Genomic DNA, 27,361 nt, shown 5'->3' with positions numbered 1-27,361 from the left:
CTGCAAGATCATGACCTGAGCCGAAGTCACATGCTTAAATGACTGAGCCACCCAGGTGCCCCTGTCTCAGCACTTTAAGTCCTGAGTTATCTCCATGGTATAAATGCAGTGATAGAGGTAATCCAATATACAATAATACTGGCAAATTAATTTCTGCAAGTGAAATTCAGAAAGAGACTGTGGAACCTTAGAAGAAAAAAAAAGGGTATTTAAAAAAATATTTTAATTAAAATGGAGTAGAATGAAAAATTCTTTAAAACAGGACTATAAATGTAAATGCCTATACGGACCAAGTATGTGTCCTTCTGGCAAATAGAAGACATTTGGGTCAAGGAAGGTTAGAGAGTGCAAGCTTACTTTGAAAGCTTTCAATACCCTTTAAAAAGTAAAAAAGAAAAGTAAAAAAAAAGAAAGAAAAAAAGCTAAACCTAGCCATATGCCCTCAGGGCTTACCCCCTGCTTTAGAATTAAATTCTTATGCTTGTTTTTACGTAGAAATTTCATAGAATATGAGCTGTCCCGTTTCAAAATGTTTATTTAGCGTTTAAGTATTTCAGTTAAGTATGGTGGCTCAATTACATAATTAGTAGGGGAAGGTTTAACTGTGGACTATGTTAAGTAAATCCTATATTTGGACTTTCATTTTCTCCAACATCCCTTCCAGCTCTAAAATGCTGTAATCCTTTGACAACCTAACTCGGAGCAGTTCTACTTTTCCTCTCTACACAGGATGGAGATGTTTTCATTACAGAGATGTAGTTTCTAAGGTCTGTATCATACTTAGCAGTCCATTTTTGGCACCTGCTGGAAATACTAGGTTACCCCCCCCCCAAATTGGCATAGGATAAATACCTGAACATTTCAACAATTTTTAAGAAGTTTTATCCATACAACCCAGATCAAGGGTAGATATCTTGAGTTTTTTTAAGTCTGTATTCTGGGAGTCACTTCTCTACATACAGAAGAAAACTTTGGGTAGCTTCATGTCTTTTCATGTATACTAGTTCCGTGATGTCCCCCCTTCCACCAAGTCCCTTTTACTTATATCTCCTGTACACAAAAGTACATGTAATCTTTGTTGGTGGGTCATAATGATGATAGACATCCATTACCTTTAATGTCCCATAGACCAAGCATTATGTTTTATGTACATCATACCATTGTATTAAGGGCTCTGTGAGCTCTTAAATGCTGTTCTGGTCCTATTTGATCAAGGAAACTGAGGCTGAGAGTTTAAGTGGTAGAGCTGGGATTCCGGGGGCGGTAACAGCTGGTATAAGACATTGGGCATTGGAGAAAGGAGCAGCTCTGGAACAAAGCTCAACTGTAGGCCATCGGTCAGCCCGGTGGCCTACTCCTCACAAAGAACTGAACCTGATATAGTTAACCATCTACTCAAAATGCACGCCTCATAGCACTGTGATTTATCTTCTTATGAAGAAGGGAATACGGTTTGTTTCCATCCAAGTAGTAGGCAGTCCTGTGCAGAAGGGATCTTTTCCCAGAAATCAGAACAAGATATATTCAACCTAGTGAGCTGATGATGATTTTTCTCTTGTCTCTGAATGCGATTTCTTTTTGAGAAGAGAAATGCCCCGTTGTGGTCCTGTGCATAGCCACAGTGGTGTTGTGCAGGAGGATCTTTTCAGTTTTTGCCAGGCCAGCAGATCCTGAGATATTTTCTTTGACACTCAATAGCCAGATTAAAAGAAAACTACAAGAAAGCACTTTTTGGGGTGGGTAAGGGTATCAGTCTTTCCATTTTAATTTTTTTTGCTAGGTGAAAACTGCACTTTGTACCTCTTACCACACATTATTAAATACTAGGTGCCAGAAGATTGTATAGACAGTGACAGTCTAATATTTGGAGTCGGTGGTGGATTTAAACACTTACATTCTACAGTGCATGTGACATATGAACAAATATCTGTAAGATCTATATACGGTAGTCTGCCAGGTGTGTGATTTCCCTCACTAGTTGTTGCCAATCTTAACATTCAAGATTAAGTTTGTTCCCTGTCACTTAGACTTGAAGGGGGGAGCACGCTCCATTTGCATATGGTGGCATAATGTTGAGGGAAAGTCATTTTCCGTGTGGGGTTCTTTGAGTATTTTGAAAGCAGTTTCCTCTTTGTTTAACCTTCCTTAGCATTAAGTCAGAAGTCATAATGAAATAGTGACTTCAGACATCCTCTCTGTCAAACTGTACTTTAAACAGTTTCTCCTGTAATGCAGAACAGGGTTACCTTGGAGGAGGGTAGTGACTGGAAAGGGCCTAGAAGACTACTGGTGGAGTACTGTTCTTCTTGACCAGAGAGCCGATTACATGGCAGTGTTCAGTTTGTGAAAACATAGGAGATGCTACAGTTAACAATCTGTGCACTTTTCTGTATGGGTACTGCAGTATTTTTCATGAACTATGTTTATTTGTTGAGCGGAATAAGAAAGAGACATTTTTAAGGTGACCTCACAACTCTGTAATGGGAGTGGAAGCAAGTACATCTTTCTTCATCACTGCCTGTGGTCCCTGCCCGTGGTCAGCCCAAAACAAAAGGGCAATGAGTCTCGTCATAAAAAGATCCCTTATAACCTGGGAAATTTTAACAGTGCCTTTGTTTTCTGTCTAGGACAGCACAATTATCTTTGTGCTGGAAGAAATGATTGTATCATTGATAAGATTCGAAGAAAAAACTGTCCAGCATGCCGCTATCGAAAATGTCTCCAGGCTGGAATGAACCTGGAAGGTAATGTAAACACCTGAAAGGAAATGTCTCTGCATCATATAAAAATTCGTCATTTTCCTTTTCACGATATAAGTGAGCAAAAGTAATAATTTAGTCGTTGCAATATATATGTGCTTGGCTAACATCATTTTATATTACTGCTTTATTGAGTAGGATTTTTGTGAATATTTCATATTCCACTTGAGTTTTTTCACCAGCTCGTACTACACACACGGAATTCATTATAGCCAGACTGTCCACTGAGCAAGTAAATTAGGTAAAAAAATGGAACTTAAACACGTGAAGCAACATTACTTACAGCTTTCTCTCCTCCCTTCCTTCGGCCTCAAAACTGTTCCCTAGAGTTGAAAATGTTTCTCTGTCAGATGTACTTACATGTGCGTTTTGTATCATTTACCTTTTACTCGGCTCTATAGCTAGACAGATGCAGGTAGATGATAAATCTTCCTGGGCTGGGGGAAACTCCTCAAGGAGGTATTGGATGGGTTTTGTTTGTTTTGCTTTTCAGGTAAAGAAGAAACCTGAAGCTAGTTCTAAGTTTGAGTTTCATAGCCCTGTTTATATAAAGTTGTATGATTAACATTGGTCTCCCCATTTGAAAACTTCCCTTTGAAAAACATTTGGAATTCTCCTTTAGTTGACACGGCAAACTCCATGAAGGTAGTGGTGGTGCCGGAATCACACATGTGCTTCGTATTTGCTGTGACAGTAGCACTTTCCTGCTCAAACCTGCCAAGGAGGCAGGCGGTGCACATCAGTCAAATAAAGTGGTGCCTGTTTTAAGGAGTCACTGTCGACTTAGGTTGCAGAGCCCATCACAAAATGGTGTGGCACACTACAGAAGGAACTGGAGCAGGAGCAAGAGGAGGGTCACCTCCTCCTGTCCTGGAAAGCTGAGAACGGTTCCTTGGAAGAAGCAAGATTCAATCTAGAAAAGCTGAGTTAGAAGGAGTTATGTAAAAACCAAAGTGGGACACAATCAGATTCACCTTTTAGAAAGACTGATCTCAGAGAGACCAATTGAATGACTGTAGAAGTAATCCAAATAACACACTGTGATGTTGGAGGGAGAACAGTAAGTGTGTGACTCTTTTGGTAAAAGAGGGACTGACCGTTGGCACGATCTGCACAAGCCATGTGTGCACCTGTTTTTAAATATGAAGTAGATTAATGGGTATGGCTATGAAGAGTCTTAATTCCTCAACTCACATACACAGCATCATCTTCACTTTTTCATAGTACTTCAATAGCAAAAAAGATGAAATTCGTAAATGTAACTTAATACCAGAAGTGGTGTATTTTGGTACTCTTGCTCCTATACCAAGTAATTCTCAAGATTTGCTATAAAGCAGCCTTCTTCAGTGCTTAAAGTGCCTGGCATTTGAGTACAGATAAGTTTTTTAAGGGTAATCCTTAATGTTTTCTTAACTTCATTTTAAAGTATATCATAATCATTCCAAATTATAGTTGTCTTTTTTTTTTTTTTTAAGTTTATCCATTTTGAAAGATAGTGTGACCAGGGAAAGGGGTAGACAGAGAGGGACAGGGAATCCCAAGCAGGCTCCACAGAGCCTGTGCAGAGCCCCACATGAGGCTCGATCCCACTAACCCTGAGATCATGACCTGAGCCAAAACCAAGAGTCAGACGCTCAACTGAGCCACCCAGGCGCCCCTAGTTTTATTTTTGGTATGAAGAGTCAGGTGGAACTTAACAGGCAAGGAGGTTTGTGACATTATCAGATTTCATACTTTTTTTTTTTTTTTTTTTTTTTTTTTTGAGAGAGCGCATGTGAGAAAATCGTAAGCAGGCTCTACACTTAGCGTGGGGCTTAATTCATGATGTGAGCAAAAATCAAGAGTTTGGATGCTTCACCAGCTGAGCCACCCACATGTTCCCAAACTTAAAACTTAAGCTAAGTTTTCAACTGTCACAGACTTCTGAACACTTCTGTAGAGATCAGAAATTGACTGATAATCTATATATTCCAAGGAGTCAAACTTTATATAGAGTAGAAATCTTAGCAAAGTGCTTGAAAATAGTGATTGCTTAACTAATTCAATTAACCACTTCTTGCTAAAGTTCTATGAAAACATATCAGCACGCATTCTTGCTCTAGTCAGTATTTTGAGCTTTATTCAAAAGCCTTAGTTCTCTCATTTCAGGCAATAGCTAAACAGTAAGAAATTATCAACTGAGCACAGAAGATTTTTAAAAATCCACCAGTTTGTCACTGTCCTTTCTCCTGTTCTCTGGAGTGTAGGTTCTGAGCCATGGTTGATTGAGGTCTTCAGCTTATTGTTTCAGTGTGTTGATTTGGGAAAGGATGTTCTCTGTCATTATCTTCTCAATGGAGTACTTGCCAGGATTTTGAAATGTGGGTTTCCTAAACCTTTGGTTGTTTCACGTGTTTCCTTATGTATTGTAGCACTCGCTTTTTTAAACTGTACTGCTCCTCTGTGTACTTTTACTGTCTACATTGAAAATACTCTAAAGCCATATTCTGCCACCAGTTGAGGTAATGATAGTCCTTCCGTAGCACTTGGTGTGTGCCACCACCTGTTCTAAGCATTGTACGTGTCTTAACTGATTTAATTCTCAACCACCCTCAGAGCAAGGTACCAATATTACCCTCATTTTGTAGAAGAGGAAAGCTAAGGCCCACGGAGTAACTGTGAGATGGCAGAGCCAGGGTTTAAACTCAGCCATGATTGTTTCAGATTTATGCTGTTTACTACTACACCATAGTGTGTTTCAACAGAGCGTGGTAAAATGAGAATGGACCTGTCCCAATCCCTTCTCTGTTTTGAGATGTGACATAAAAATTTCTAATTTCTCACTAGCATATTCAACACCATGCACAATGAGACCATTCTATCATTTTAAGGGCAAAGAATCTACTAATTATTTCAAAAGGTGATTAGTATTTACTTTTCTCTGAGCAAAAATGTTTTGTATCCCTGATAAGTGAGGCAGGTACATTTCTTCTTTCATATGAATTATATTCATTGCCCTTCCTTGGATCTCTGAGACCTTCCTTTTGAACAGTACTGTGTTCCCTTCAGCAGCAGGTGCACCAAAAAAGAAATTCTTATTTGTTACTAAAACACGTAATTTCATACAACATGTAAGTTTAAGAGTGTGTATATGTTTACTAAATAATCTATGGAATCCATGTTGTAATTTGATTACACTATTCCAGACTAAGTCAAAAATGGAAAGATAGCTTTACTTTGTATATACTTTGTATATGATATGAAAGTAGATGCTTTAGGTTTATCAGGTCATCAATATAAATCTCCTACAAAAGGTAAATCCCCCCCGATAATGTATGTAAAGAAATATAAAGTTCTTGTCTTCATCTCCCAGATGTTTTTAGACCTAAGCAGTATCCATCATATAAATGTAAAAACTGGACTTTTCTGCTATTGAAATTAATAGTGCTTCTAGCATATGATCTGCAGTGTCATCTTAATACTATCTTGCGAAGAAGGGGAATTTATGCTAGGTTTTAGTATGCCTCGCTTCATTATATATGCCATCATGTAGATGAACCCTTAGCCACAGCTTCTAGTCTGCTGTTAGGAATTTAGGATCTTTCTTTCAACTGCTAGTAAAAGTATTGCCTTATTAAACTGATGAGAATTTCCACTTAGGAGTGAGAGTGAGAAATTAATTCATGTAAGAATCTGTATAAGTGATTTGTTTAGATTGTTTTCACATAACATTGAAAGACACTTAATTATGATGTTTATTTATTTTTGAGAGAGAGACAGAATGCGAGTGGGTTAGGTGCAGAGAGAGGGAGACACAGAATCCAAAGCAAGCTCCAGGCTCTGAGCTGTCAGCACAGAGCCCGGTGCAGGGCTCGAACTCACAAGCTGGGAGATCATGACCTGAACCAAAGTCGGACACTCAACCAACTGAACCACCCACACGCCCCAATTTTTAATTTTTTTAATGTTTATTTTTGAGAGAGAGGGGGAGACACAGAGTGTGAGTGGGGGAGGGGCAGAGAGAGAGGGAGGCACAGAATCCGTTTCAGGCTCTGAGCTGTCAGCACAGAGCCAGACGTGGGGCTCAAACTCACAAACTGCGAGATCATGACCTGAGCTGAAGTCAGATGCTCAACTGACTGAGCCACCCAGGCACCCCAAAAGACACTTAATTTTGTATCCGGTATGACGTGGCTTCATATACAAATGGGTTCCTCTTGACTCTGCTTTTTCCTCTTCTATTTCACTTTATAATTGCTGAATAGTTTCAGAAATTAAAATACTTCTTGAATAAACTCTGTCACCCAGACCTTCCCAGTAAAACTCACTCTGTGTATATATTTTTTAAACACCGACAGCTCGAAAAACAAAGAAAAAGATAAAAGGAATTCAGCAGGCCACCCCAGGAGTGTCCCAAGAAACTTCTGAAAACCCTGCTAACAAAACGGTAGTTCCTGCAACATTACCACAGCTCACCCCTACCCTGGTGTCCCTGCTGGAGGTCATCGAACCCGAGGTGTTATACGCAGGGTATGATAGCTCAATGCCAGATTCGACTTGGCGGATCATGACCACACTCAACATGTTAGGCGGGAGGCAAGTGATTGCAGCAGTGAAATGGGCCAAGGCGATACCAGGTAAGATGCAGGGGAGGACACAGCTAAGGTATAAAGCTTTGCATCGTCTTAAACAGACGCAGCGCTCTGGCTGTTTGTCAGCCAGCTCCCACTGTGTGTCCTGCTTTCTCTTCCTCAGTTCTGGGGCCTAACAAGGGGAGAGGCTGGAAAAGCTGGGAGTGGAGAGTTTATAATAAAACCTGTATGCTCCTCCCAGCTTCTTCACACTGTTGCTCAGAGCATTTTCAAGCAGGATGGTGTAATATCAGAACTAGGGGCACAGGATTTACTCAGAAATTCCTTTTACACCCAAGTCTAGTGGGGGGGAAAATGCGTACTTGTAAGAACTCAGTTGGTTTTCCTTCAGTGTGTCACTTTAAAAAATCAGGTTATTTGTAAAATCTGTAAAAACACGGTGTCGTGACCCTTTCTCAAGGTAAAGTAGAATGATTTTTAACTCTTAACTATGTAACATGATATATGTTGAATGTAAATCTTCATTAGTCTCATTTTTAGGATCATATGAGATAAAAGTCCCCCTATGGGAACTTGATGTAGATGGGACATAAGAGGTCAACATTAGTGTCAGCCCAGACTTTACAGCTAAAGGAGAATCAATAAGCTTATGTTCACGCAGAAAAGAGACAGGACAAGAATGAAGTCACCTGACCTCTGTCATCTCTACTCTGTCAAGAGGGAAAGAGGTGTTACTGTCAGGGGGAATTTTTAAAATTAAATTCATTGACTGTGTAATGTACCAAGTCAGGACTCTGGGTTTTACTATTTAGTTCATATTGTTTAAATAGGGAAAAAGTGACAGTAAGTTACATTGTACCGGATGCTGTTAAAAAGCACCAAAGGCTTTGGGGATGACAAAGGAGAACTGTGCCCCCTTGGTGTTACTTCATTTCCTCTGTCTCTTAGGGGTTCTGGTCTGTGGCAGTTCCCAAAGAGATGATCTTCAGCACCGAGTGTTTCCTCATAACCTTTACTTCTCTTAATTCAGGATTCAGGAACTTACACCTGGATGACCAAATGACCCTACTGCAATATTCATGGATGTTCCTCATGGCATTTGCCCTGGGGTGGAGATCATATAGACAATCAAGTGCGAACATGCTGTGTTTTGCTCCTGATCTGGTTATTAATGAGTAAGTTATTTGGGAGTCTGTCTGTTTTTTGTTTTTTGTTTTATCCCGCTGATGTTTTCCTGATGGATTGCTATCATGATCATTGAGAACTGAATCCATTCTATCAGGTTTCTTAGAACAGGGCAAACTTGAAAGAGAGTGGTTTATCAGTACATTTTGGCAGACCAGATGTACATGGGGCAGGACACATGTAAGGGTACTTTTTAATACAGTGAGCATCTCTGGGGTCAGTTGATCTCACATTCAATAGGGACGACTATAGATGAGGACATCTTGGCCGAGGAGGTGGGAGGTACAGACCCTTCCCAGGGCAAGGCCTACTCCATGTTTATGACTTGTAGGATTTGATAAATCAGCCACCTATGCTTTTCTAGGCCTATGCTTCTATCTGTGAAATATTTCGGGTGTCTGTTCTGTGGACCTCATTGCAGTTTTTCCTGACTAGTTTTCTGCCTCTGATGTGCCCTCCATCATGTTCTGACTTTTTTCTTCCTACAGTACAGTTTGATCACATCACATACTTCCGCAACACCCAGATGTCCTCCCTGCCCACGCCATGCATGTTCAGCATGGTTACTGGCTTTCCAGAACCTGGCTTCTTTTCTCTCACTGTTCTCTTTCATAGACATGGCATCCCCACTCAGATGACCTATTCCTCAAGCATACCCTTAACTCATGATGTTCTTAGCACCTTATAAGACCTCTGTGCTGTATATCCCTAGCTCTTATCACTGTCCACCTTGTAGTATAATTTTTTGCCTACAGCTTCTCTCTTTTATGAGAATGAAAACAGGGAGTTCTCCCACACATACCTATGGTCAGAGCAGAGTAAGAAATGAAGATTTCTTTAATTGTGAGCTCTGGGTGCTTTTGACCAGGGGTCAGACGAATCAATGTAAATCTTAAACCCTGTTATTAGAATAATCCCATTGCACCCTCTATGAGTCAACCCATCGTGAGCAGTTTGTGTTAAGAACTGGATGCCATATTAAAATTAGGAGTGACAACTTTAAATATGTCCAGGAGGGCAAGGAGAATGGAAATTGACATTGGTCAGTGAACAGGGAGGGTATGGAGGAGGGCAGCCTACAGACATACTGTTTTGCCTTATGGGTGTGCCAGGCACAGAAATAATGGGTAGGAGCTCAAGAAAAACATCTATGTGAGCAGTACTCAGTGGGAGAGCCTGCCTTACAATGTGGTAAGCTCACATTATTTTATTTTAAGTGTTTTAGAGGAGACAGGATGACACCAGCTCCAGGTAGTTTTGAAGATATTCTTGGGCGTTGTGACAGAAATCTCTAAAGCAGAGATTTCACGTTTCTGCCGTCAGGCTAGCTAGGTGATTGAAAACCTAGAGTCTAGAAATCCTGGCTGAAATGAATCCTGAGTTAAAGTTGGTGTTCTTTCTCTATTAGTGATACTTATTTTCCAGCACAGTATTCTCTCAGTGATAGGAGTCCTTACCAAGTGCCAGACTCTCTTTTAGGAGCTTGAGCTGTAATAGAGAGCACAACAGATGTGGCACCTGCTAACATTCCAATGGGGAAAATGAAATAGATAACCAAAATTACTTTAGAGAACCATGGTATAAAAGTGTGCCTGGGCAAAGGGAGCAGTGACAGGCACCTGCTACTTTAGATTTAGGGACCATAGAAGACCGGTCCAGGGAGTGGGCATGACACAGTACAGAAGCACAAGCTGTGTGAAAGGTGGGGCCCTGCAGACAGAAGAAGTGAGGGCAAAGGCTGGAAATACCATGAGTCTAGAACAGAGGCTTGTAGGCCATGAAACAGAGTTTAGATGTTATTCTAGGAGAAGCCGTGGCCAGTGGAGGCTTTCAAACAGGATAACATGGTGGAGGATGGATGAGAGGGAACACCACTGACTCCTCATTCCTAATAAGCCTGGGACAGAGTAGCTGAGAACAAGACAGACAAGCTTTCCCGACCTGTATTGCTTATATCCTCCATACAGGTAACTACCAAATAAAATAATTTCAGATTGGGATAGTTTATACTGGAGGGGTCTATTTCAGATAAAGTGACTAATGGCTTCTGGGAGGAAGTGTAATTAGAGGTGAGTTAAACCTAAAGGGGAAGGACAAGGCTTCACACTGAGAAGCAACAGGACAGGAGGTATGGGGAATGTACATGCAGTGACCCGCCTCTTTGTATTCCCAGAAGGGGCCAGATGTCCCCTCCCCTGGCTCTATCAGACCTGGACAGACCCACACTCCTAGGAATCTGTGTCAGAGAAGGACGTCACCTTCAATTACCAGCAAGAGGGCTGTTCAAACTCCTATATCCCAGTTGAACAGGGTTTTGGTTGTTTGATCAGAAATTTAATTAGCAAATGAATACATGAAATCGTGTGAGTTAACTCAGACACCAAAACTCCCTGAGTACTGGTTGCACATTTCGGAATCCAACCACAGTTATTTAAAAACATCATGTTGGCAACATTTGCTATTTACCGTCCCTTCCCAAAAAAAGTAATTTGAACTCATAGTATTGGGCTTAAAACTGTGAACTGAGACTTATATGAAACACCAACTTATCCTTCTATTTTAGGAAATTAATTCAGGGTTTTTATTTGGGGGGCACTCAAAGTTACAGGTAAGCAGTCACAGCATAACCTGAGAGTGCTGCATGCATTTGTTACACGAGGTGGGAATTGCAGACTTTTTCTCAGGGTTCCGCCATGCTGGAGGACAGACAGCAGACGGGAAGAGTGGTTTTGTAGAGGGCGTTCTTATTATTCCCCATTCTGGGGTCTGTGCTGCTCTGTTCCCTCTGCCCACTGGTTTCCATCCTGGTGCATCGTCTGACAGGCACAATTTGAAGGTACACTGTCACCCCAAATCTGCCTGTGTAGCTATCAGGTAGTCTCACTGTTGTTTTTAACAGCCTACCGGAAGGATTTTATGCTTAATTCCTGTTGGGAGATTGGGAAGGTACCTCTTTGGGAAGAGAAGATTTTAAATTTGAAGAGTCCTGTGAGCTCCTGTGTCATCACTGTCACAGCATACCGTTCCTGTCAGAGTTATTTTATCCTATAAAGAAACAAACTGTATCTTCAGTAGAAAAAAATAGTGACCTTTTTTTAATCTAAATCCAAGATCACTCTCTGTCAGAGACAAACAAAAATCTTGAGGTATTGTAAAAACCATGAACCAAGCACAGTTTCAGGCTCTTAGTGTCATTAAAGTAGTTAAGAAACTTCAGGGACGCCTGGGTGGCTCAGTCAGTCAGGTGTCTGACTCTTGATTTCGGCTCAGGTCATGATCTCAGGGTTGTGGGTTGGAGCTATACTGCAGAGCCTGCTTGAGATTGTCTCTCTCAAAATAAATAAGTTTTAAAAAAAAAAAAACAAAAAAAGTTAAGAAACTTCAAAAATCCCAGAGTTGAGTTCTAGTGTACTTCTGATCCTCTGCAAAACTATAAACAGAATCACACATAACTGTGTTCAGGATGTGATGCTGTGAAAAAAAATACTTTTTGATTTTGAATGGTAAGACCTAAAACTGTCTTGTGTAACTGGCCTGAATGCAAATGCTGCCATAAAACTTTGGATTAAAAGAAACATTGAATTAAAGGAGCAACTGGTAAAGTTCTGCATGAATCAATTCTAAACACTTAGTAAGTGGCATGCACAACAGAAGAATAATTTGTCCAGTGTAAACATAGATTGTTCCACGGTCTCTTTAGGTGCTGTAGTGGTTCTTAACTCTAGGGAATTAGCATTAATAGCAACAGTTAGCTTTTCCTTTTTAAGTTCATAGTTTTACAAAATAAAACAAAGAAGTCTACCTTTGGGCAGGGGAACAAGCACTATTTCTTTCCTAACTCAAACACTGATATTTGTCTTTCACAGGCATAGAATGACTCTACCCTGCATGTATGAACAATGTAAACATATGCTGTTTGTTTCCTCTGAGTTACACAGGCTTCAGGTATCTTATGAAGAGTATCTCTGTATGAAAACCTTACTGCTTCTCTCTTCAGGTTGGTAGAACACGTATTTGCGTCTAAAATTCACTTCTAAGTATGTCAAAAATAGGAAATATGGAAACAAAGGTTTGTTTGTGTACATAGCACCAAGTCCACGGTTATTTCCTGCTGGTCAAATAGTTGAGCCTGTTCATAAATGTAAAATTTTATAAAGGCCCAGCCAGTGATGCTAAGATTAGGAAGACAGCTGAGTACCATTGGGAAACAGAGAAGTACATGAGCTATGCAGGAGCCTCTGTGGGTCTGGAATGTGTACACACCTCCTTCCCCGGGGGAAACATGGAGAAACAAAGCCAGCTAGAGTGATTTTAGTTTCTGTGCTCTATTGTAACCTGGTCAACTTAGTTACTCAAGGAATGCTACTGTGTCTAAGAAATTGAGACAAAAGTACATTGCACTTACCGTTAGAAGATCCCATGATGCAGCACGGTTGCCAGACTGTTGGACAGAGGTGTTCTATCTGGATAACAGCAGCAAGAGTTTATGAAACCATCTTCAAAGTTTAGATGAATTATTGGTATGTCAACTTGAGTGAGACTACTTTTGACTGGCAAAGGCACTACTTGGTAAACCTAGAAAGCTTGTGAAAAATACAGCGTATCTGATTCGTAAAATGGTGGAATTTTCAACAACCAGTAGAAGGTGTGTGAATAGTTGGAATAGGCTAAAATTGTATAATACCAATAAAAATCCCATATGAAGGTAGTGTTTATAAAATACTAAGTTGATGACTGAACCCTTCTTTCATATACAAATAAAGTTGCAGGGTTTCAAAAAGTCTTTCCGTAATACTGGTTTCAAAGCTGCCAAGTAACTCGAAGTGATGGATGTTGCATGTGACTGTATCTGTTTCAGCTTTTCCAAGACACCTCTGTCATTAATGCTTTCATACTACCTTGTTCTACAGAAAGTTCTTTTATATTATTAATATTTAAATCCATTGACATTTTAGTCAAGACAGGAATTTTCCACAACTCATTTGCTAGAGACTTTTTGACGTTACCTAATGCAGCACATGTGTTAAAGAAATGAGCTTGACGTTATTTCAATAAACTGTTGAAGTTCTGATCATAATTCCAGGTACAGATCAGCACCAAACACTAAGCAATCCTATTTGTCAACACTGGTGATTTAAGTTTTATACATACCAGATTCTTCATTGCAGAGGATACAAAAAAGTAAACTGAACTAGTACATATCACTGGTCCTTTTTTTTCTTTTAATTTTAAAAAAAATGTTTATTTTGACAGAGTGTGCGAACAGAGGGAAGGAATCCAAAGCACGTTCCACGCTGTCAGTCCAGAGCCTGACACAGGGTTTGATCCCATGAACCTTGAGATAATGACACTAAACCGACTGAACCACCCAGGCGCCTTACACTGGTTCTTTTTTAAAAAAGGAATAGAATTACAAGGAATAAAATAGATACCATAAGATACAGTCAGACTTCTAGCCTATCAGAATACCAGAAGAGGTACCCTAACCTCCCACTGAAAACGCTAGACTAAAAGCAGGAAAAACTAAGTGCAGGCAGGAACCCAAAGAAGTCAGCTGTACTAAGAGGGCATATTTAATAAGTTTAAAGACAGGGGTTGGAAACCTAAGTGAAATTTTTTAAATAAGGGATGCCTCTAAAAGCAGATCAGACCCATTTGGAGAGAGAAGAAATTAGCCAGAATACAAGTTTTTAAATGCATAGATATGTATATGTGGGTATCACGTACATAAATAAGTAACAAGAGGCATGACTGAGGGAGGAGGGCTGAAAGAGTGCTTTAATGAAAAAAAAAAAACCCTCAAAGGAGAAGCAACTTAATAACCATGTAGCAGGAGTGAAGAGAATGGACAGATTTTTTTCATAATGCTAAGGAAAAAATATTGAAAAACGAAGGTGGACTTCCATTCATCTCTGACAAGTAAACAGCTTGGACACTGCCATTCCCATCGTCAACAGTAAGAAGCTGAACTAAAAATCAGTTAACTTTTCTTGGAGCCATCAATGAATTGAGGTCACAAGGCAAATGACCATGTCAAAATCTGTAGAGACAGACAGATACAGAGAAGCACAGCCATGATCAGCTTACTGGGAAAAGAAACTTCTAGAGCCAATACCTGGTTAGGAATACTTGTAATTTTGATGAATTGCTGGAGACCTAGGAAGAGCTTGCGCATTAAAAACTAAGGGGGTTGCCTCCCCACACTTTTGGGGGGTTTACCTGCATAAGCTGCACCAGGTTTTCACAGTGAAGATCAGAGAAAAGATCCTCTCTGTTTGTTGCCCTCTGAGGAAAGCCTCTGTAAAAGAACTTTACCTGACCTGAGGGAAAGGGCAAATAGGTCAGGGCAGCCCCCTTTCACTTCCTGTATCTCTGGCAAGGGAAACAGGAGTATAAGGTGGAGGTTGTGGTTCGGAAACACTTCTAAAGGTCAGGACAAAACAGATTTAATCAAAAAGGATCAGACACCCCACATCACCAATACCTTACCACCATATCAGTAGGGCTCCACTGGATTAGAACTGCAGAACACAGCCATCTGAGAAGGAGTTCTTAGGGAAACCCAAAGACAAGAGGGGAAAAGCAAGGGAACAGGTTTAGTTTCCATTAAATACCTATGGCTAGCATGAAACACAGCCCAGCTCCTAGCCAGATGAACATCAAACCTCATGCTAAAAGCATAATTACCTCAGTTCTGACAACAGAAAAAAAAAAAAAATATGCAAGCTAAAAGGCAAGAAAAAATAGTCTGAAGAGTCAAGCTTTGGATCCAGCTCAGCCATGACACAGATGTTGTCATTATCAGAGAATTGAAGGTAACCATGATTAATATATGGTAAGGGCTCTAATGGAAAAAGTTAGCAACATGTGAGAACACCTGGGTATTGTAAGCAGAGAAGTGGAAACTCTAGGAAAGAAACAAAAGTATTATATTATGGAGATATTATAAAGATTAGAATTACTGTAATGGAAATGGAATATTTAGCTCATCAGTAAACCGGAAGTGGCAAACCCCCAAACTCAAATGCAAAGAGAAGAGTGAAAAAAAACATGCAACAGAGTATTCAAGAACTGTGGGGGACCATAACAACATGTGTAACATACAAGTAATGGGGAGATCCAAAGTAAAAGAAAGGAATTGAAGAAATATATGAAGTGATAACGACTGAGAAATTTCCAAAATTAATGACAAACACCAAAACATGGACCCAGGAAACTCCAAAACTCCAAGAAAGATAAATACCACAACATCTAGGCATGTTTTACTCAAAATGCAGAAAACCAAATCAAGAAGAAATCCTGAAAGAAGCCCGAGGAGGAAAAAAAGCAGCTTACCCACGGAGGAGCCATGCAAGCAGGAAGGGAGTCAAGTGAAATATTTAGTGCTTAAAAAAATAAAAATCTAGAATTATGTATCCAGTGAAATTATCCTTCCAAATTGAGAGTGAAAGAGCGAGTCTCAAATGAAAACCAACAATGAGTCACTAGAACACCTGCCTTGCATAAAACATTTAAGGCAGTTCTTCAGAGGAATTGAAAATGACACAGTCCAGAAACATGGATCTCCATAAAGGAAAGAAGAGCATCAGAGAAGGAAGCAACGAAGATAAGATTTCATTTTTCTTCTTTGCCGATGTAACTTAACACAATTGTGGAGTCATTACAGCAGCCGTGCAGGGGATGGGTGTAAGGTGTACTGGTGAAATGAATGGCAGCAGGGTTCAAACCAGTGGGAGGGAGGGCCTAGGAATACTGCGGGCAGTTACCTACCCTCCCTATCGAGTACAATAGTGTGATGTAAAGGAGATGTAGATTGGTCGTCTATGTATAGGGGGAAGGGTAGGGCAACCACTGAAAAGAAGTTTTTTGGTTGTTGTTTTTTTTTAATTATTTTCAGACAGCACGAGTGAGGGAAAGGCAGAGAGAGAAGGAGAGAAAGAATCCCAAGCAGGCTCTGTGCTGTCAGCGCAGAGCCTGGCACGGGGCTCAAACTTAGGAACCATGACCTGAGCCGAAATCCAGAGTCAGAGGCTTCACCGACTGAGCCACCCAGGTGCCCCTGAAAACAGCTTTTAAAAATGAGTATTGATAAGAAAGAATATAGAATCATATGAAATACTCAGTGAAAACCGGAGAAAGTAGAAAAAAAAAGGGAAGATTACGAAAGAAAAAAAGAACAAGTGCACTGAGTAGAAAACAGTTACAAACAGGGTAGCTATTAATCCAAACATCACCTTACATTTCAATAGTCTAATAGTCTAAATATACCAATAATCTATTTTTTAAAGGAAAGTTTGCCATCATAGATCCTGAATGAAGTAATTAAAGGATATACTTAGGATAAGTAAAAGTAATCCCATCTCTAAGAAGGAAAAAAGAACAAAGTAAGTGGAAAACATGTAGATACATTTAAGCTAACATTTACTGTATAAAATAACAGCAATTTGGAGGGTTTAAAAAACAGAACCAAAGGACACAATAATTACATATCAACAAGAAGGGGAGTTTGATAAGGATGAGTGTTTACATTTCAGTAATGATGGCTAAGGACGGAAAAACTACACAAAGGACCAAAGCCCTAAGTCGCAGGGTGGCAGCAGCTGAGGAAAACATGGGAAGGAAAAGCAATACAAAAAAATGGAATGAGAAAGGGTGGGGGGGGGAGCATAAACTAAAGCATGGTAAGGGAAAGTAACAAATCGTACAAATAAATGTATTAGCAATTTCGTTACATCAAGAGGGGATAAAAGCTACAAGGCTCCAAGGTGAAAAGACACACAAAAAAATGCAAGGCTGGATTAAAAAAAATAATAATCCAATGTTATGCTGTTTACATGAGAGTATCTGAATAAAGATACTGAGTGGCTGAAATATAAGGCCATCTAGCCTATGCATAGAGTAACCCGGTGATGGCAAAGTTGTGCAGGACAGGGTCAGATGGTAAATGTTTTCAGCTTTGCCTACACTCCCTGTCATAGCTAATCAGCCCTGCTCCCTGCAGCATGAACAGGGTCATCAACAATGTAAGGAGAGAAGGCAGGGCTGTGTGCCAATAAAACTTTATTTACAAACACAGGCTGCTGGTCATGGTTTGCTGACCACTGCTTAAGCTAAAAGGAATTGGTAGCAGCTACATTGCTGTCAGCACAGACTTTAAAGCAGAAAGAAAAACAGTTCTTTATGTAAAGATACTCTTTATCAGGAAAGTAATTCTAAATATATGGCCCAACCACATAAAGCAAAAGGATGGAGCAACAGAGACAATTAGGGGTAATTTGAGATGGATGAGATGCTTTTAAACATAAGCAGTGAATAGGGCTCCACCCACAATTACTTTTAGAATTTGGGTAACATGCAGGAAAAAGTTAAAGATAAGCAATCAATGAAAATATTAAATTTTAATATTTAAAAAATTAGCAATAACTAGGTTATGTGTACTATATTGACGTAGGCCCATTTTTAACATGGTAGGCTCTTACCACTCCTGTTTAAGTAGTCTTTGTTTTCACAGTAATACTGACATCTTAGAAGTACCAAGTAGTGCTTTATAGAATCAGAACATTTTCGCATGTGTTCTTTGGCCTAACCCTAATCAAAATCCAGGGAGAGTGATATAGCACATTAACAAAAGAAAGGTAAAAAAATCATATAATAATCTCAACAGATGCAGAAAAAGCACTGACAAAATTCAATGTCTATTTGTGAAAAAAAAACTTTTAAACAAAATTACGACAGAGGGAATATGTCTCAAAATAAAGGCTATATATGACACATCCACAGCTAACGTCAAAGTCAGTAGTAAAAAAGCTACAAACTTGTCCTTCATGATCAGGAGTAACACAAGGATATCCACTACCATCACTTTTATTCAACACACTATTGAGGTTCTAGCCAGAGCAATTAGATAAGAAATAAAAGGCTTCCAAATCTAAAAGGACTAAATAAAACACTCACTGCAGATGACATGATTTTATATATAGAAAATCTTAAAGATTCCACAAAAGGACTGTTAGAATTAATAAACAAATTTAGTAAAGTTGCAAGATACAAAATCACTATTTAAAATCTGTTGCAGTTCTAGATACCAGTAACGAGCTAACAGAAAAATTAATAAATGTATCCAAGGAGGCAAAAGACCTGTACATTGAAAACTGTGAGACACTGGTGAAAGAAATTAAAGAAGACATAAATAAAAGATACTCCATACTCATGGATTGGAAGAATATTGTTAGAATTTCCATATTACCAAAAGCAATCTACAGATTCACTGTAATCCCTGTTAAAATTTCAATGGCATTTTTCACAGAATAATCCTAAATTCTGTACAGAACTATAAAAGACCCAGAATAACCAAAGAAATCTAGAGAATGGTGAACAAACCTGGAGGCATCAAACTCCCCGGCTTAAAACTCTATTACAAAGCTGTAGTCCTGTAAACAACATGGAATGGGCAAGAAAAGAGACACATAGAGAGATAGGAGAGCATTAATTTATGACGGAGCCAAAAAACATATAATGGAGAAAGAACAGTCTCTTCAGTAAACAACCCTGAGAAAAATGGACAGACCTATGCAAAAAACTGGACCATTATCTTACACCATACAAAGGAATTAACCCCAAAATGAATCAAAGACTTGAACGTAAGACCTGAAACCATAGAAATCCTAGAAGAAAACATAAGCAGTTAGCAGCCTGACATCAGTCTTGGCGGGGATTTTCTTCATCTGGCACAAAAAGCAAAAGCAAGAAAAGTAAAAAAAATGGCAGCATGTCTAACTATAAAACTATGCACAGAAGGAAACGATCAAATTAAAAAGCAACCTACAGAATGACAGAAAATACTTGCAAATTGTCTGGCCAACAGGCACATCAAAAGGTGCTTGTCATCACGAATCAACAGGGAAATGCACATCAAAACCACATGAGAGATCACCTCATCTTTGTTAGAATGTCTGTTGTCAAAAAGACAGGAAATAAAGGGCGCCTGGTTGGCTCAGGTGGTAAAGCGTCTAACTTCAGCTCCCGTCATGATCTCACAGTTCGTGGGTTCGAGTCCCACGTCCAGCTCTGTGCTGACAGCTCAGAGACTGGAACCTGCTTCGGATTCTGTGGTTCCCTCTCTCTGCCCCTCCCTTGCTCGTGCTTTCTCTTTCTCTCTCTCTCTCAAAAATAAACATTAAAAAACCTGTAATAATAAAAAAAAGACAAGTGTTGACAAGGATGTGCAAAAGAGGCAACCCTGTGCACGGCTGGTAGGAGTGCAAACTGGAGCAGCCACTGTGGAAAAAAGCATGGAGATTCCTCAGAAAATTAAAAATAGAACTAGTACATTACCCTGCAATTCCACTTCTGGGTTTTTGTCCACAGAAAATGAAAACACGACATAAAAAAATATATGTAGCCCCATAGTCATTGCATAATTATTTACAATAGCCAAGATGTGGAAGCAACCTAAGTGTCCATTTATGGATGGATGAATAAAGAAGTCGTGGTGTGTACATATTCAATGGGATATTATTCCACCATTAAAGATAGTGAAATCTTGCCACTTGCAACAACATGGATCAACCTAGAGGGTATTAGTCAGACCGAGAAAGACAAGTACAAATAAATGTGTAATCTCACTTCTCTGTGGAATGTGGAAACCCAACAAAGACAAGCTCACGTACACAGAGAACAGACTAGTGGTCTCCAGAGGTGGGAGGATGGGAGGGTGGGGAGTGGGAGAAATGGGTAAAGGAGGTTAAAAAGTACAAACTGCCAGGTATAAAATGAGTAAGTCATGTGGATCTCATGTACAGCATGGTGGTTATAGTTATTCATACTATATTATGTACCTGAAAGTTGCAGAGAGTAAATTTTAAAAGTTTTCATCACAAGCCAAAACAATGGTAACATATGGTGATGGATGTTAACTATAGATTTATTGTGATCATTTTGCAATATAAACAAATATTTCATCATTATGTTGTACTACCTGAAACTAATATGTCAATTATATCTAAATTTGTAAACCAATTTTAAACAGTTCAGTGAGAACGAGTAGGAAACACAGCTCAGGCAGGTTATACTCAAATCCACAGGGCAAGTAAAAATTAAAACTTCTTGCTCCTAAAGCCACTGCTCTTCCTGAATTCCAGCATTTTCTAAGATACCGGCAACAATGAAGTTAAGTTTGGGAAACACCACACCCCCCCCCTCCCTAGAAAGTGCTTAATTTTGGCTCTGAAACATCCTGAAATCCAGAAATCTCCCTAACTTTGTATTAACCTTTAGGTTTGCTTCAATGTTGACCAAATCCTTTTTTCCCTAACCATTCACACAGAACCAGAGTTCCTAGCTGCACACTTTGAGAAATTGAGCAGTGTACAAAAGTCTGTCTCTACAAGATTAATGGAAAGCATGATTAACCTTCTGTTCACAGTCCTTCCTACTAGTAATATTTTGAAGAGTAATATAAAACTGATTTTATAGCATCCGTGACATATTTTCTAAGTGCATAAGGGAAGGCAGATACCTGCTCCCCAGTAAGGCTTATAACTCCAGGTTAAATCCTCCAATTTTCTATTATCCCCTAACCTCTCTTGGCCGCACTCTCATGATCCTGTGAAATGCTTGTAATTACATGGAATACATTCAGAGTGTATATACAATGTATGTCAGGTCAAGAAGCGTGCTATTAATCATAAAAGGCCCTGCTGGCACCTATGGCAGAGTTAACATAAGAAAATTCTTTATGTGACAACATCTTTACCTTTTAGTTCCTAAGGAAGGTTTGAAGAGCCAAGAGCTATTTGATGAAATTAGAATGACCTACATCAAAGAGCTAGGAAAAGCCATTGTCAAGAGGGAAGGAAACTCCAGTCAGAACTGGCAGCGGTTTTATCAACTGACAAAACTCTTGGACTCCATGCATGATGTAAGTGTCAAACTGAAATCCAGATATCCAAAACATTTTCTGGGACATCTGATTAGTGTATGTAATTATACGCCAGTTGTTTGTTTTTGTTTTTGTTCTTTCTGTTGGTGGATTTGGGTGATGGTTTGAGTTCACGTTGTGACAGCTTCACTTTGGCACACATCTCTGCTCATGCCAGTTATGAAATATTTCATCTAGTCACGTGCATAGAATAGCATGATGCCAGTACAGAATGGCACTATTCTTTTAAGTCAAATTCTCTTTTATATGACTAACCAATTAAACCAGCATGTGTCCTTCACATGTCACGGTGCTGTGTGGGTCACGGTGATGCGCTAAAGGCCGTATGATTCTAGACACAGTTTTAAAGACCCCAAAATGTCTTTGGTAACCTGAAGGCTCACTTTATCCAGCTGAACTTCTTTATCTGGTGGATTCCAGCAAAGACAGGTATACTCTAGGTCAGATATGTTTTTTAAAAGTAGAGGCCAACAAGCAGGAGATCTTGCTAGTAGTGTTGAAGAATAACTGTTAATCTATTTTCTCTTGCAGGTGGTTGAAAATCTCCTTAACTTTTGCTTCCAAACATTTTTGAATAAGACCATGAGTATTGAATTCCCAGAGATGTTAGCTGAAATCATCACCAATCAGATACCAAAATATTCAAGTGGAAATATCAAAAAACTTCTGTTTCATCAAAAGTGACTGCCTTAATAAGAAAGGTTGCCTTAAAGAAAGTTGAATTTATAGCTTTTGTTGTACAAACCATCAATTTGTCCTGTAGCAGTTTTGCTGTTTTATTTTTTCTCTTTTGTTTTCGTCTGGTCCTTGGTTTTGTTCTGTTTTGTTTTAAATACGCACTACATGTGGTTTATAGAGGGGCCAAGACTTGGCAACAGAGGCCCTTGGCCATCACTGTTCAGTGGTGGGCCAAGTAGAGAGTGATGGTTGGTGGGTCCCGGGAATCAGCAGTGGTCGCAGTGGGGGAGCCCCCACCTGCCAGAGAAGACAGCGCCTAAACCGCCAGTGCCCGAAGTCTGCGTGACAAACTTTCTGCTCATACTTTTCACAGTTGGCTGGACAAAATTTCCTAGACTTTTTGTTGGTGTATTTTCCCCTGTATAGTTAGGATAGCATTTTTTGATTTATGCATGGAAACCTGAAAAAAAGTTTACAAGTGTCTATCAGAAAAGGGAAGCTGTGCCTTTTATAGCTATTACTGTCTGGTTTTAACAATTTCCTTTCTATCCAGTGAACTACGCTTGCTCATTTTTTCTTACGTAATTTTTGTATTCAAGTTATTGTACAGCTGTTTAAGATGGGCAGCTAGTTCATAGCTTTCCAAAATAAACTCTAAACATTAATCATCTGTGTGAAAATGGGTTGGTGCTTCTAACCTGATGGCACTTAGCTATCAGAAGACCACAAAAATTGACTCCTATCTCCAGTATTCTCGTCAAAAAAAAGCTCATATTTTGTATATATCTGCTTCAGTGGAGAATTATATGTAGGTTGTGCAAATTAACCGTCCTAACTGGCGTAGAGCACCTAGTCCAGTGACCTGCTCCATAAACCGTGGATGATGGTTGCAAAAGACAAATTAAAAACAAACACGAAAACTACCAAGAGGCCCTGTTTGTACTTAATGGCCTGTGTCTGCAATGGTTAGATGGCAAGAAAGTCGGTAAACTGTCTTTCAGGACCTTTCGTTGTGGTTTGTATACCTTCTTAAAAGTGATGATTCCAAATAACCAGCTGAGACACAACTGAGAGATTGGAATCAGACCAAGTATTTCCTGTCACTAAACTTCACCCCCAAAATAAATCTCCAACGTGGAAAAAGTAGCCAGACACCCATTTTCACATTCCCATCCATCACCAATTGGTCTACCTTTCCTGGTGGTACAGGAAAGTTCAGCTAATGACTTTTGTGATTTAGAACTGTCTGTCAGACTTCCATGTTCTTGCAACTCCACATGCCTCACATCCCTCCGTGTGCCATAGAGTTTAACACAAGTCTTGTGAACTTCTCCTCCTCGCTGTTGAGAAAGATCATTTTAAACAAAGTAGGAGCTGTAGTAGCCCTTTCTGTGTGCACCTTACCAACTTTCTGTAAACCCAACTTCTATTTACTAAGCCACAAGAAAGCTGATTTCTATTCAAAGTGGCCAAATTATTTGTGTAATAGAAAACTGAAAATCTAATATTAAACATACGAAACTTCTAATATATTTTTATATTTAGTTATAGTTTCAGATATATATCATATTGGTATTCACTAATCTGGGAAGGGAAGGGCTACTGCAGCTTTACATGCAATTTATTAAAATGATTGTAAAATAGCTTGTATAGTGTAAAATAAGAACGATTTTTAGATGAGATTGTTTTATCACGACATGCTATATATTTTTTGTAGGGGTCAAAGAAATGTCGACGGATAACCTATATGATTTCTAGTGTGGGTGAGCATTCATACAGGCAGCAGTGGTCTCAGAAACCAAACGGGTTTGCTCTAGGGGAAGAGGGGGATGGAAACCGGCCCTGTGTGCGGGGGAGGCGGCTGAGGCTCCGTCCCATTCGGATCCTCTGCCTCCCGCAACCACTGCCCTTCTCATTCCAGCAGGGAGCCTGTCGGTCAGTGCCGGTTCAGTTTGCCGAGTCTCCCCTGGCCCCTGGCGGGCAGGCGTGCGAGCGAACGGGAAAGGTGGTGCCCGCGCGAGTCCGAGCACCACGTGATCGCACGGTTCTTTTCCCAGACAGCCTCTCCAGCGGTGTCATCAGCACAGAGGCCTCAGAAGTTTGGCAATAATATGCGTAGAGGTACCAGCAATATGTAAATAGTGCAGAATCTCCTAGGTTGCCAAATAATACACTAATTCCTTTCTATCCTACAAGAGTTCATTTCCAAACAGAATGAGTACACGTCTGTGTTTTCTTTGAATGCTTTTTTGAATGTTACTTGTTATTTTTCAGTATTTGGAGAAATTATTTAATAAACAAGTGTAATCATTTGCTTTTTGAATGCTCTCTAAAAGGGAATGTTCCTTTTGTAATGGTTTAAATTGAGCTCAGAGTATTTTAAGATGGTTTGTAACCCAGATGGATGTGAAATTTTTGGTGCCTAAGAAATACCGCTTGGATATTATTATCAATGACAGTGTTAAGTTTCAAAAAGAGCTTATGAAAGGTAAATTATTCATATAATATAGAATATTATATGGTTAAAACCAGAAAGCACATCACACATTAATCTTATTTCAGTCCCAATCTCGGTTCTCAAAAAATGGAACGCAGTGAAAAAAAAGTATGTACACTTTGTGAAAAGAAAATCAACTGACATTCGTGGAAGTAGGAGGCTGTACCTTAAATGGAAAAAGAAGTTGTGCCCTTTTAGAGTAAGTGGGAAAGAAGAAGGTTATCTTAACTACCTTTGAGTACAATTAACAATTTAAGGGAGAAAAGATATGGTGCTATTTGAAAGCAACTTCATTTTCTGTGTATGTGGTATCTTGCCATCTCAGACTAAGTTTGTACTAACTTCAGTGAGAACTGGCCACAGCAGATCCTGAAAACTATTTTTCATTAGCAGTAGAAAAATAGGACCTTCTCAGTGTTTTAAGGCCTTGCCGTGGGAGACCTTACAAGTAGCCTGTGGGGTACATATAGCCAACTGTCTAAAACTAGGAGAAGGGAACCTAAAAGATCATCTACCTTCTCCTGGAGAGAAAAAGAAATTGACACACCAGTGGGAAGACCGACATGACCAGGGTCTGTTGAAGAGCTTGATAATTAGCATCAGAGAGCTCGGGATGTGCATGCAAAAGAAAGCCAGCCTCATTTCAGAACTGGTGGGTGGGAGGGGAGGGGCAATTCTGATTTTACTTCTGTATAATTTTACTATTATTGATAAGCCTTATCTTCGTTTCGTGTCAAACACCCTAAAACCACATCACTGTGGAATGAACAAGATTACTATACTCTGATCTGTCGAAATTCAAGAACCATGGCAGCCCTCAGTGAGATTACAGTCTTGGCTCGTTGCCCTAAAGGCTGTAGCAGTAAATGAATGTGTTTTCATGTGCCTGGTTTGAGAGTTGGATGGGAGAATAGGAGTGTAACCAGGATGCTTTAACCACTTTGAATGCAAGTTTCATCATTTTCCAGACTATGATCAGTCAGCCTGGTCCCCCAGGGATTAGTGACCAGGTTTTCAGGAAAGGATTAGCTTCTCTCTAGAAAATGCCTGAAAGAAGGATTCTATTTTCTGATGAAAGGCTGTATGAAAATACCCTCCTCCAATAACTTGCTTAACTACATATAGATTCAAGTGTGTCAATATTCTATTTTGTATATTAAACAAATGCTATATAATGGGGACAAATCTATATTATACTGTGTATGGCATTATTAAGAAGCTTTTTCATTATTTTTTATCACAGTAATTTTAAAAATGTGTAAAAATTAAAACCAGTGACTCCTGTTTAAAAATAAAAGTTGTAGTTTTTTATTCATGCTGAATAATCTGTAGTAAAAGAAAAAAAAATGTCTTTTTACCTACACAGTGAAATGTCAGACTGTAAAATCTCGTGTGGAAATGTTTAACTTTTATTTTTCATTTAAATTTGCTGTTCTGGTATTACCAAACCACACATTTGTATGGAATTGGCGGTAAATGTTAGTTAGCCATTTACAGCAATGCCAAATATGGAGAAACATCATAATAAAAAAATCTGCTTTTTCATTATGTGACTCCAATATGCATTTGTAGAACTCATGCACTTCCAGTTTTCCTATTTTTTTTTTTTTCTCCTTCCTCTACAGAAGGTAGAGTCATCACGTCAGGAAACCTAGGACGCTGAAGTGGGCATTTACAGGTCAGTGTGGCCATGTCTGCATGCAATCATGGCATAAATCCAAAGGGAGCTTAACCCTGGCGCCAGAGACCCAAAGACTATCCCACTCGTGCCTCAAATGGTCCTACGCCCATTACTGCAAAGGGTGCTAAGGCAAGGAAGAACCCACGCCTGAGGTTTCGTGCACTAGAACAGTCTTCCTCAGGAAGAGCAATGTTTTGTGGAAACCAAGTTATCTAGTCAAAATTCTTGCCTTACTTATTTTAAAACCAATTCTTTCTCCCAGAAAAGGGCATAAATACTTGGTAAATTTCACAGCAACGTGGCACAGTCTTGACAATAAAGACAGAAGGGGCTAAAGCGGTAAACCAGCTCTTCTCAACAACCTGTTCGGTATTTTCCAAAAATGTCTTGTGTTGAGGTCAGATCCAGCCATCAACTGGGTGATGTCACAGTTTTCCTAGAAATACTCTTTTCTTTACCACTGACTTCCTTCACTAAGAAAAAAGGTTTATTATTTGTTGTCCTTAAAAACCAAGTTTGCCTTCGCCGTCCTCAGTATACCAAGCATTTGCTACCTACTTTACTAGGTGATAAATACCACAGATACAAGAGAAGAAAAATACCATCACCTCGGTCATTGGAAATACGTGATTGGAAAAGTGTGTCTACCAGACTTTCCCCGTGCTTTACAACGCAAAAGACACCAAGTACAGCACTAGGAGGCAAACACATTACTGCTTTACCATCCGCTTGAGCTATTAAAGTTGCAGAACACCTTTGCTGACATGATACCGGTTATCCTTACCCAATGAATGCATGAAATGAGAACAAATGCAGAGGAAAATAGTAACTCCATTTATAAAACAGACAGGCTCAGAGTTTAAGCAGCTGGTTCATAGCTACTAACGCCCCTTTTACTGAGCTCTGAATGGAAAGTCTCTGCAAGGCCATTTATCACATATCAGAGAACAAGTCTCTTGTCCAAAAGCCTCCCAGGGAACCGGTTATGTTTTTAAATTAATGTTTTACATTTACTGAGCACTTAACCGAATGCCAGCCATGTTTCAATAT

At 39.5% G+C, this 27,361-nt stretch overlaps 1 protein-coding gene across 11 annotated transcripts in view; it reads left to right on the top strand.

Moving 5' to 3' along the window:
• NR3C1 (nuclear receptor subfamily 3 group C member 1) overlaps nucleotides 1-26,176 on the top strand; it is a 118,305-nt gene extending 92,129 nt beyond the window's left edge. For all 11 annotated transcript variants that reach the window (XM_042986294.1, XM_042986281.1, XM_042986310.1 and 8 more), the window contains 6 exons: nucleotides 2,628-2,744; nucleotides 7,097-7,375; nucleotides 8,361-8,505; nucleotides 12,382-12,512; nucleotides 21,277-21,434; nucleotides 21,987-26,176. In XM_042986294.1, the coding sequence (XP_042842228.1) occupies nucleotides 2,628-2,744; nucleotides 7,097-7,375; nucleotides 8,361-8,505; nucleotides 12,382-12,512; nucleotides 21,277-21,434; nucleotides 21,987-22,139 (983 nt within the window). In that variant the 3' untranslated portion in view covers nucleotides 22,140-26,176. The remainder of the gene's footprint in view (nucleotides 1-2,627; nucleotides 2,745-7,096; nucleotides 7,376-8,360; nucleotides 8,506-12,381; nucleotides 12,513-21,276; nucleotides 21,435-21,986) is intronic.
• The last annotated feature ends 1,185 nt before the right edge of the window (nucleotides 26,177-27,361 follow it).

The sequence above is a fragment of the Panthera tigris genome, chromosome A1, assembly GCF_018350195.1.
Source record: "Panthera tigris isolate Pti1 chromosome A1, P.tigris_Pti1_mat1.1, whole genome shotgun sequence".
Taxonomy (NCBI): domain Eukaryota; kingdom Metazoa; phylum Chordata; class Mammalia; order Carnivora; family Felidae; genus Panthera; species Panthera tigris.
The sequence above is the reverse complement of the archived record's forward strand: the minus strand, read 5'-3'. Positions and strand labels throughout refer to the sequence as shown.